Genomic DNA, 12,677 nt, shown 5'->3' on the forward strand with positions numbered 1-12,677 from the left:
TGGTGGTGTGGATTGAGTTCCCTGTTGGGGGCGATTGGCTGTAGGAGGGAGTTGGGTTGAGGCGGGGCAAGGTGGGTGGGGGGAGCGGATCGGAGTGAGGGGAAGAGGGAGTCGAAAGCTTCAAGATTAGCTGTAGCTGTAAGCGGGCTTTGGGTTGAGGCAGGGTGAGGCAGGTGCTTGAGAACGGATCGGAGTGAGGGAAATAGGGAGTCAAAAGCTTCAAGGTTCTTATTGTTTGCCTGAATGAGGACAGTGCCTTAGTGTAGATGGTCACGGATGTGGTCCCTCTTCTAGACAAGTGATTGGGGAGCAGGGATGTTAATTTGCAGCTGCGAGGTGTGGATGTCGTTTTGGCGATATAAAGTTGTGTTCTGAGCGTGGAGATCTAGTCTTCAGGTCTCTCCGTGTGGAAAATTAGGTCCATCTTAATCAGACCTTTGGAAGAGGAGTGGTAGATGTCTGTAAATAGGGGTTCTCTATGTTGTCGGATTAGTTTCTGTTTGAAGTTTCGTCTCATTTTAGCAGAGAGGTGGGGGGGAGATAATGGTGTATGAGTTCGGGCTATGGGGTTTCAGATGTGTAGGTAGGGATTGTGTGGGGGGTTGGCGAGTCAAGCACCATAGTGGAGGTACTGTGTGCAGGGGGATCAATTCTCGGAAGGGGAGTATGTGGGATGTGGGGAGCGCGTAAATCAGACCAGCCGAGAGTGAGATGGATGTTGGATTAAAGGTTACCGTTGGTGCCTGGTCTGGGCTTGTTGTTAGTTATAGTCGGGACTCTGACGGTCAGACAAGGGCCGGGCAGGGTTCTGGGAGGGGTTGTAGTTCCTAGTAGGTCTAATGTTCTAATTCCAGGGATCTTCTTTGAACATGGGGCGGGATCTATTAGGTTAATAGGGCTTGTCAGCTGGTAGGCTGTGGCTCTTAGAGCTCTAAGGGGTAGCCATCCTAGGGCTAGGCAACCTTGGCAGGGGGTGTGGGAAGTCCTGCTGGGCTGAGGGCTCTACAGAAAAGGTTCCATCTTCATTGGGGGCAGAGGGAAACTTGTGAAATAGAGGTGATAGGCACCAGATCTAGGGGATTGAGCAGCACAGTGAGGGATATCGATCCACCATTTAGAAGTCAGGCGGAGTCTAGGGGGGTTGTGTAGCGCTTCTTTCGGGGTTTGAGCGCCCTGCAGCGACTGAATGAAAGCTGTGTTTTGAGGCTCCACTCTTATGTATACTGTTTCCAGAACTAACAATAGATTTAATGCAAATATTTTGAGAAGCTCACCGCAGAGTGTAGAAATTGAAAACTGATACTCTGTGGCCAACCAAAGTGATCAGCTTACTCAGAAAACCTTATTTAATCACCTGACTACTATTAAGATGGTATAAAAAGGAGGTATGTGAAAAGGCAATCTGTACGATAAAGCCTAATTGAGAAAATGTTTGAAAATAATGGAAATATGGGTGGCATCTTAGCTCTAAGATTAAAAGAAAAATTACCAACAATCACTTAGTAGCTATGCAGGATGCCCAGGGAAAAAATAGTTTAGGAGAAAGCAAATATAATTTCTACATTTTGGGAATATCCTAAGAGTTTACATCAGGAGGAACAGCTACCACAACAAGCACAGATCCATATATATATATCAAATAATTTATTGTTCATGGTGTTACATCTTTACAGTGTAAAGTTATGGAAACAGCTATATCGGAATAGTAATTAGATATGGCGAATAAGGGTCTCCCCTCTGGCAAATCCTCTGGCCCCAATTCTTTTGCTAAAGGATTCAATAAAAGCTGTATTTCTATTCTATCTCCCTCATTGCTATACTTCTTTAACTCTTTAGATGAGGTATGTTACCTTTACAATTAATCATTTACATAGACTTACATTTACAATGCATTTTTTATTCCACATGTCTTTCATCTAGACTTACATTTACATCTTATTGTTTCTGAGTCTATGCAGTTAAATGCTTCTTCATTATTGGTTCGGGTTTGAAAAATTATATAAGGGCAAAGAGTGGGCAGTAACTTAATGTGAAAAAATACTTTTAAAAAGACGGGCCTATTTGTCTTTATTCAAATTAGATTCTATTTAAGAATGAGTTTTTGAACTGATATAGGGACAAACGGTGGGAAGTATTTTGTATTATAATATTTCTTTTTAATTAAATTTAGAATTCTTTATTTAAAAATGGAAGGGCCTATTTATGAGCTGATTTGCATTGCTGTTGCACCACGCCATGTGGTGCAAGACCGATGAAAACCTTGCATGTGATTTATGAAGCCACGAAAGGCCACTATGTGTGGCCCTGAGTGGTTCTATAAATCTGGAGTAAGACAACGCAGCACAAATCGCTGCGTTGCCTTACTCAGCCCTGGGAAGGCGTTCCATGGGAGTTGCGTGGGGGTTCCAACGCAACACCCATGGTTTTTTACACATTCCCAGATTTACCAGAACTGGTAAACATGGGAATTACCCAAATAGATACACCTTCTAAGGTGAGGCGTAATGAGGAGAAATATCTTTATTTCTCTTTGCTACTTCCTCTTTCTATGTGTGCTGCATTCTGCAGCACACTTAGAAAGAGCAATATGCCTCTCAGGATAGTTTTTTTGCAGGAAGGGGCCCTATCCTGCACAAAAACAATCCTGCATGCAACACAAGCACCCATGCACCATGAAGCAAGGGTGCCTGGATTGGCACTAGGCTGCCAAAAGGGCACCAGTACATGTGAAAAGGCAGGAATGTGTATTGCCTTCAAGTCAAGTAAAAAAATACTTTAATCGGTGTACAGAGACCATAAAAGTGCTTGAAAAAAATAAAAAGTACATTACATAATATACCTTGATAGTAGTCAGTCAACAACTAAAATACTTAAAGACAAAAAGAAGAAAACGACTAATTTAAAAGGTAGTGCAAACACAACCAAAACTTCCACTATAAACCCTGCACACTAGTTATACAGACAATAACTTAGATATAAAAGTTCATCATGGTAAACCATTTTACAAGTAATTGCTGGTCTTGCGGCTTTCCTAAGGCAGATCATACGCATATGCTGTTTAGGTGTCCTCATACACTTTCTTTTTGAGATAAGGTTTGGTCCCATATTAGAAAGAATTTTAGTTTAGAAAATCCCTTTAATATTCTTTACATTTTTATAGGCTCTTTAATGAATTGTCATGTATCATCTTTCCCTAAAAATAAGTTGTTAGATATTTTGTTGGCGATTGCTTTTCAACAAATCAATTTTAATTGGAAATCATCGTCTAAATTATCTTATACAGGATTTGGTGTGCTTACATTATAAATTATATATAATATATACTATTCAATGTATATCCATTCATAATGCAGAGCTGTTATGGTTACCTCATACTACATTTCTTAATTAGGTTGGAAATGGTATGTTAAATACTAATTCTGTATTATCTGAATTGTTTTATTCCATATAAATACTCTCTCTGTTCTTTCTATAGTAATTGTATATAAGTTGACACTCTTAGGTTTATTATATAATATTTGTTTCACTCATTTAGTACTAGGTTATGGATGACAACGTTCTTTCTCAGACTGTTATATTTAAAATATTGATTATTTAATTCCTGTTTTTTTATCTCTTTGTTATTTCCCTCTTCCCCCCCTTCCTTCCTTCCCCTTTCTGGTAAAACTATAAAGACTTTAATGTATTTTTCTCCCATGTTTTTTAATACCTTATGTAAATTGCTGGTTACCCAATATAGCTCTTGTGCTGTATTATGGTATTTATTGATCCTAAATAAAGTCTTTTAAACACAAAAAAAGTATTACTAACCAAAGCAGTAACATGATAAAATGCAATGTGCAAATGACAGAAAAAAGAAACACTCACGTGCATATATAACTACATTTTTAGAAAAAAAAGAACAACCCATACATCCATGTGAACTGGGTTTGAAGCATTACCTTCTAACAATTGTTCACATGGAACTCACTTATTAGGATGATTTTCTATTTTCACAAGAAAAAATCTTGCTTTGGATTTATAACAAATAACGACTTTTTAGAATTATGGAACAGTATCAATCTGTCCAACCCAATCAAAAAAATACTTTTAAGACCTGGACCATACTGTCATGACAGTTCAGCTGAACTAAAATGTTTATTTTTTGTTATTCTCATAAACAGTAGAAACAGCATCTACAGATATATACAACAGCGCATATTGATTTAGTGGTGGGTGTTTTCTTTAGAAGAGAAAAGTGATAGAAGAGCCCCAGATGAAGTAAGCAAAACCACACTTCTAGAGAAGGTGACAACAAGCGACATAAAATTTACAACAATATATGTAAGTTATTGGTATATACAAGGACCTCCAATAACTATTCAGACATTAGCTTAAGGACTGTCCTTTCAGTAGTGTCGATGATGTTTCAACCCTATTCCAAATGCTATGATCTCATCAGGACCGTGATAATCTGGGGGCTATAGAGAGGGACAATATTAGAAAAAATTAATAATTAATATATGAACAGTTTTGGTCAGGGATTATATTCTTAACCATGGAAAATGGGCAAACCGGTATTTCTTATTTTCTCCTGGAGAGATTCAGTTTCTCCAAGGTAGAGAGTTTCAAGGAGAAATTCTTCTTATTCAGGAAGATTCATGGAATTTGTCTTCCTCCAGATAGCCTGGGTGTCTAAAAGGAACAACTATGTAAACAAACAAGGACCCCCTGATACGGATAATTATCCTGGGACAGGGTAAGCAATATGTATGAAATAACAATCCCAGGCATATAATAAAGCAACAACCAATAGATGGAGCAAACAAACTAGTGCAGTTTCAAAACATATACATTTTTAATTTGATTAAAAAAGGATTAAATGTAAAACAGTGCATTGATCATAATTGATAAAAAGATCTGGAATGATACATTTGTATTCATAAAAAGTTTTTTTTAGTTAAAAAAGAGGAGGTTAGGTGGCATCCGGTCGACGCGTTTCGGCATAAACTATGCCTTCATCGGGACTTTAACCATCCAATTTCTGTAAGAGAGATTATAACAGTGATTTACTTGTTACATCTTCTATTGGTTATGATACAACTGAACTAGTTCTGGTTTGTTATAACATTCTATTGGTATAAGCATTTGCTAAAAAACAAGATATATCGCCTTATATACAAATGTGCTCCACCTATGCACGTACAGATTTTCATACCCAAGCCTCATTCTGATATGTACCGGCAAACACAAGGTGTAATGCTCAGAGTTTAAACAAAAACATGCAAATTTATACACTTTGTCCAAAAACATCATTATATTATATTTCATTTTTTTTTTGATCCAAGAAATCACAATAATCAGATCTAAGCATTCAATTGATGTTTATCGCCCAAATGACTAATCTGTTTATATATTTCAATGTCATTTGTGTTTCGCTTGGGAATTTCTCTGAGACATAGTTCCTTATTTTAAATATGTAGGGAGATATACAGGGAGATATACAGAAGGAATTAGAGAAATAAGATGAGACAAGTTAGAGATTAGAAAAAGTTCATATTAATTTCCATTCAGGATCACTAATCACGGAAAGAGGGGGGTATCCTAATTGTAATGCAACCATTTCCACAATTCTAATACACGAATGTTTCTTTCTTACCTAAAGTTGTACCGTAGTACAAGGCCAGTGCTGTTCTCTAAAGGTTTAGACTGCAGGACGGCTGTATATAGACTGTATCCACTAATATGGGGCAGGGTGCTTCAGTTAAAATATTCTAAAGAGATCAAAAATAGAATTTTATGTGGATAAAACATGGGTCAAAGAAACCCTTTCTTTTTAAAATTGAACTCACTTCCCCAGTTCCTTTATTTAAATTCTGCGTCGTTACATTACAAGAATTATACACGACTGCTCACCTTTTACTTATGTTAGTCATCATTCAAGGTTTCCTTCGCCTAAGTTTCTTGTTGGGATGTGGGCCTATCACACTATCCTATTCGTTAGAAGAACAATCATAGCTTTAATATAAACCCAAAATGATGCTTTTTTACTATAAGGCAGAAACATATTAGTCTTACCCTTAGAGGATTAATTTGTGTCCTTCTACTTAGGTCTTATTAGCTCCTTGTACGTTAAATTGCGAGGCCTCCAGTGCGTAGAAACAGGTCCTAATAATATAATACACCAAACAGAATCAGCCAAGGTTTCTTAGTGCTAATTTGGTAAATAATTATGCGCCAACACTATATAGTTATCGCTTACCAAAATATATAAAGGTGATGTTGTAACGTAGTGCAAATTCAATCGCGTGAGTTGACTGCGCAGCTTGTTAAGGACACGAACATCCTGTGATTTTGTGTGTTCTATATAAAAATGGTGTGGGCTCCTGATAAAGAAAAAAGAGGCGAGCCGCCTGTTAATCTACCATTTTCGGAAATAACTTTTGCCGATTCGTTTTTCAAAACGTTTATCCTATCTTGATTCAGAAACAGACTACCGAGTATATAAACAGCTTAAAATAGCTATGTTTAAGTGTTCTCGCTTTGCCGCTTACCTAATTTAATGAAAGCCGCTAGATACTACGTCGTGCGTTGTGCGTTGTTGCAGATTTGAATCAATCACGAGACTACAGCCGAAGCATCATGGTGTTCCGCTGTAACGGGTTTTAAAGTGCACGTGGCTCCTAATGAAAGACGTGCAAGCTATTAGTATTTCCCTGATTATACCACAGGGCTTAAATAAAGTGCGTTCGAACGCTACAATGCTTGCGCCGGTTCTTACCTTAAGTATTCCACAGGACGCCAACAATTTTGGAAACACCGTCAATGCGTCTGATCTTTCCAAAGGAACAGCTCCGATTTGAATTTCGGAGGTCCTTTTATAAGGGAAAGTGTCATTGGTTGGAAAAAACCTGGGTCTCTTAAAGGGAAAGACCCTCTTTGCAAAATTATTGAATTTAAAGGAATATTCACAGAATCGCATTATGCCAGGGCAATTCCTGATTAAGACCATGACTAAAGGTCTTAAGAGAGAAAATCCAAAAGACTTCTCGTCTTTTTCTTATTTTCTCTCCTCCTTTGGCATTCGATATTTGTACTTTTTCTAGAATACGCCACCGTATTTCTGACGGGGCATGTTTAAAATCTGAATAATGTTCAGCAAGTGGGGCAGCCAATTTCTTAGTTTTGATTGCCGACCTGTGTTCGGTCAATCTAACTTTAATAGTTCTTGCAGTCTCGCCCACATATCCTAGATTACAGGGACACATAAGTAAATAAATAACATTGCTAGTGTTACATGTCCAGAGTTCATTCGCTACAATATTATATCCATTCAGTTGGAAAGTCTGCCCTGATATGATACCGTCACAAGACTTACAGGATCCACATCTTGAAGTACCATGTATTGGATTGGCTCCCTGTATAGATTTCTGTACGAACGGGATCTTTTCTGAAATACCCATATGTCTTGATCTGACTACAAAGTCCTTTAAATTCTTATTTCTCCGATGGGCATACATTGGTTTTTGGAGTTTAGGAGCAGATGGTTCCAAGTTTAATAAATGCCAATTGGCATTTACTATTTGCCTGATCTTTGCATTTAGTGTTGAGTGTCGTGTGACACACACTAGTTTTGGTTCCTGGGTTTCCTTCTTTGAATTTAGGAGAGTATCCCGGTCATAGTAACGAGCCCTCTTATAAGCTTCACGTACTAGACGATGTGGATATCCTCTATCGAGGAATTTTTGCTTCATCTTAACTGACTGACTATCGTAGTCTTTGATGTTTGTACAGTTTCTTCTCACCCTAAGGAACTGGGAGAAGGGAATACCGTCCTTTTGGCTCCTAGGGTGATAACTTGAAAAATGAAGTAAGGTGTTTCTTGATGTGGGCTTCGAATATAGGTCGACTTCCAAAATATTGTTTCTATTCCGGATGTATATGTCCAGGAATTCAACCTCAGAGGAGTGGACATGGGCAGTAAAGTGAAGATTTTCGTCTGCAAGGTTGACCCACTCCAGGAATTCCCCAAGAGTCTGTTCCCCACCGGTCCAGATAAAGAAGATATCATCAATGAACCTATACCAGTGGGAAACAGACTCATAAAAGGGTGCCATCTCATTATATATATTGTAAGCCTCAAAAAGAGCCATGTATATATTCGCTATGGACGGAGCCATGGCTGCCCCCATGCTCACGCCCTTCGTCTGTTGGTACATGCGGTCTCCAAACTGGAATACATTCTCCTGTAATACTATAGACAGGCACTCATAGATAAATTGTTTATTGCATGGTATCTGGTATAAGTCCACAAAACACATAGTGGCATCCAAAGCTCCTTTTTGTGGAATATTACTGTATAACGCTTCGACGTCAAGCGTGACTAGGAGATCCCTATTGCCATTAAATTGGAGATTTTCCACTTTTGCAATCATTTCTCCAGTGTCTTTAATGTAAGATGGAGAGAGTGGTATGTAGGGTCTCAATATGTTGTCTATATACTTAGAGAGGGCTTCAGTCGGGGTGCCAATAGTTGATACTATGGGTCGATATGGTGGATTACTTTGGTCCTTGTGCATTTTTGGAAGGCCATAAATGCATGCTAATTTGCCTTGTGAATTATTTAAAAATTCATATTCTTTTTTATTTATTATATCCTCATCCAGTGCTCTCTTTGTTACCTGCTGAATTCTCCTGACTAACTTATTTGTTGGATTATTCCTGACCTCTTTGTAGAACAGGGAATCATTCAACATCTTTAGCATGTTTTCCTCATATTTGTTAGAATCAATTAGAACGATTCCACCACCCTTATCACTACTCTTTATTATTAGTGATTTGTTGTTCTTCAAACTAAGTAAAGAGTCATGTTCCTTCTTTGAGATGTTATATTTTGATTTAGGGACATATCTCAAGGCCTGCTCTAATTTTGTTAATACAACTTTCTCAAACATAGCCATCTCTGGACCAAGTTGGTCCAGTGATGGAGTAAAAGTTGAGGGCAAGGCTACAATATTGTTTGGAGTATTGTCGTGTTCTATTTCTGTCTTATCCATGAAGAATTTTTTTAATCTTATCTTCCTAAAAAAGGAATGTATGTCCTGATAAAGTTCGAATAGGTTTACATTTGCATGTGGGACAAATGTTAGACCCTTCGAAAGTAAGGATATATCAGAAGCTTCTAGGTTATGTTTTGAGAGATTGAAAATCGGTATCATATCCATTGCCTCTGGTATTGCCTGCTGCGTGTTTCCAGATAGTGCTGGGGCTGTCCCTCCATCGGATGCTGATAAGTTTGATGTCCCCGGGATGACGGTTGAAAGCGTACTCTCTGCCGTCCCCGCTTCGCTCCTCGATACCCTAAAAAAGACTGGCGTTGATTTCTACGGCCATTTTGGGGATTATAATAACCATCTTCTTGATAATTCTGTTCGTTTTCTGATTCAGGGTCTGAGGAGTCCGAGAAATTATTCACTCTCTGTTGATTATAACCCCCCTCTCCCTGCTGATTGTCGGGTTTATAAAAGTTGTCTCCTAAATAGGGATATGCTCTTTCTATGGTATAGTATCTTTTATCCTTTGTGAATTTATCTTCTTTTCTTTTAGTGAGATATTCTGCAAAGGATAAAATATCCTTATTTAGGGAGTCTAGTTGTTTATCTTTGTTATTTCCCTCTTCCCCCCCTTCCTTCCTTCCCCTTTCTGGTAAAACTATAAAGACTTTAATGTATTTTTCTCCCATGTTTTTTAATACCTTATGTAAATTGCTGGTTACCCAATATAGCTCTTGTGCTGTATTATGGTATTTATTGATCCTAAATAAAGTCTTTTAAACACAAAAAAAGTATTACTAACCAAAGCAGTAACATGATAAAATGCAATGTGCAAATGACAGAAAAAAGAAACACTCACGTGCATATATAACTACATTTTTAGAAAAAAAAGAACAACCCATACATCCATGTGAACTGGGTTTGAAGCATTACCTTCTAACAATTGTTCACATGGAACTCACTTATTAGGATGATTTTCTATTTTCACAAGAAAAAATCTTGCTTTGGATTTATAACAAATAACGACTTTTTAGAATTATGGAACAGTATCAATCTGTCCAACCCAATCAAAAAAATACTTTTAAGACCTGGACCATACTGTCATGACAGTTCAGCTGAACTAAAATGTTTATTTTTTGTTATTCTCATAAACAGTAGAAACAGCATCTACAGATATATACAACAGCGCATATTGATTTAGTGGTGGGTGTTTTCTTTAGAAGAGAAAAGTGATAGAAGAGCCCCAGATGAAGTAAGCAAAACCACACTTCTAGAGAAGGTGACAACAAGCGACATAAAATTTACAACAATATATGTAAGTTATTGGTATATACAAGGACCTCCAATAACTATTCAGACATTAGCTTAAGGACTGTCCTTTCAGTAGTGTCGATGATGTTTCAACCCTATTCCAAATGCTATGATCTCATCAGGACCGTGATAATCTGGGGGCTATAGAGAGGGACAATATTAGAAAAAATTAATAATTAATATATGAACAGTTTTGGTCAGGGATTATATTCTTAACCATGGAAAATGGGCAAACCGGTATTTCTTATTTTCTCCTGGAGAGATTCAGTTTCTCCAAGGTAGAGAGTTTCAAGGAGAAATTCTTCTTATTCAGGAAGATTCATGGAATTTGTCTTCCTCCAGATAGCCTGGGTGTCTAAAAGGAACATTCAGTGGCAAAAAATTACCATTATAAGGTCATTTTTAAACAGGACTCAGTGGCCAATTATGATGCCGGCGGACCCGAGTCCGTTCGGCATCATTCTAGAACTGGAACTCAATGACCTCAAGTCATTGGTTCCAGCCCAGGAATTAGGATGTGACTGAACCCTGTACGGTCGCAATCCTATACTTTGCTATGAGAGCATGCATTCTGAATGGAATGCATGCTCTCATAGCAAAGAGCAGGGGTGCAAGGATCAAAAGGGGGACACCATATGTCCCCCTAGGCCACCATTCAGTGGCCTTGCACTGGGCCCCCAAAGCTGTTTCCTAATGGCTTTTTGTGCTGGAATGGCCGGCACAAAAAGGCAGTGGGAAACTGCTATGGTAATCCCTCAGCAGGAAAGAGCCGGCTGGGGGATCACTGTGGACCTTCCGAATGGCGGATGGGCTCTCAGATTCCGTCGTAAGCCATTTGGAAAAATGAGTCAGATTCCCTTCTGACCGAGCCCATCGAAATGGCTCACTCGGAAGGAAATCCGAATTAGTGATTACGATGCGGGCAGGAGGGCTCCAAACGACGGTCAGACCATTTCCTGCCCGCATCGCAATCGGGCCCTCAGTATGAGAATGAGAACCTAAATGGAACTCACCGAATTGAAGGGGCTGTCAGGTCTAGATTTTTGTTTATTTTAACCGATAATGTTCTCCTTTCAGAAGGACATTTAGTCTAAAAGGAAGGAAACGATATACCAGAATATCTCGATTGTCTTCATTTATCTTGTAACTTGCAAACGTGGGTCCCTTGCTCACTGTGCAACTGGATTCAAGCTAACCTGGCTGATGAGGGGTGACACCCCGAAACCCGTCACAGGATGCTTGTTTCTGGTCCAGGGAGTACCTGGCTTGGCAGTGCGGGCAGGACTGTTCCCATGAGGAACAGAGTCAAGACTAATTTGCATATGGCTGGGTCTAAACTGGGGAGTCATGGTGAGCAAAAGAACAATGGATTCAACCCACATCTCTTTGACTGTGGTGAATGCATGATTTATTCAGCATTCTGTCCATCATTTGTTTACATACCCTAATTTTATGTCCTTTATTGGTTAATGGGGAATGGATGTGTTTGCCTCAACTGCACTGTGCCCAGAACAAATAACGATTTCGAGATATTATAATTTTTCCACTGAAGCTCACAGAAACAGATTGATAGAACAGTATTTAAATGCTCCAATTTTACTTTTCAGGTGACGTGCAACAAGTTAAACAGCCGTTGCCAGCTGAGAGTGAAAAGCAACACGTGCTACTGCTGTGACCTCTACAACTGCGAGAAGTAAGCATTCTACAACTTTACAGTGCACGACTAGGTAGGAGAACATGCTCTTTTGTTCTCCTCACAACCTAGCAGCCAATGAAACACAGAGGTTTAGAGGCCATTATTTCAAACCCCCAAAATAAGGCAGTCTCAAGCTTCGACCCTTTTGACGTCGGCAAATTAAGTATAATAAATTGGGTGATGATAGCATCTGTTATGTGCAATGTGTAGAAGTGTTGTATAACCAACACATTTAATGATAGTATTTTTCAAATATCTATCTTAAAAATATCATTAAATGTGTTGGTTCTCAATGTATTTGAAAGGGGCATTAGTTATTCTTGATGGCTTATGTACAAAGTAACAAACCTAGGGGCATATTATCACGCAGCAGCGATAATTATCGGTGGCCGCACTTAGGGTGAAATTTTTTATCGCCAGCTATCACTGGAAATTATCGCCATGCTAGCGCTGTATTAACAACGCATAGCGCAATGGCGATAATTATTCCAGCAATAGCGGTGTTTTCCAAGGAACATCGCTGGTTTTCCAGCGATGTTCCATGAAAATGGCGATAACCTTGCTGATACGACCCTGTGATCGTATCAGCATAATCCACCTCAATGTTGAGTATACGTAAGTCAGCATTTTAGCAGACG

The 12,677-nt window shown here is 38.7% G+C and overlaps 1 protein-coding gene across 1 annotated transcript in view; it reads left to right on the plus strand.

Moving 5' to 3' along the window:
* The window catches only part of TMEM255B (transmembrane protein 255B), a 788,288-nt gene that overhangs the window by 604,678 nt on the left and 170,933 nt on the right, over nt 1-12,677 (plus strand). Inside the window, exon 6 of the mRNA XM_078658950.1 lies at nt 11,951-12,036. Coding sequence (XP_078515076.1) covers nt 11,951-12,036 — 86 coding nt within the window. The remainder of the gene's footprint in view (nt 1-11,950; nt 12,037-12,677) is intronic.

Source organism: Lissotriton helveticus, chromosome 8 (assembly GCF_964261635.1).
Source record: "Lissotriton helveticus chromosome 8, aLisHel1.1, whole genome shotgun sequence".
NCBI lineage: Eukaryota > Metazoa > Chordata > Amphibia > Caudata > Salamandridae > Lissotriton > Lissotriton helveticus.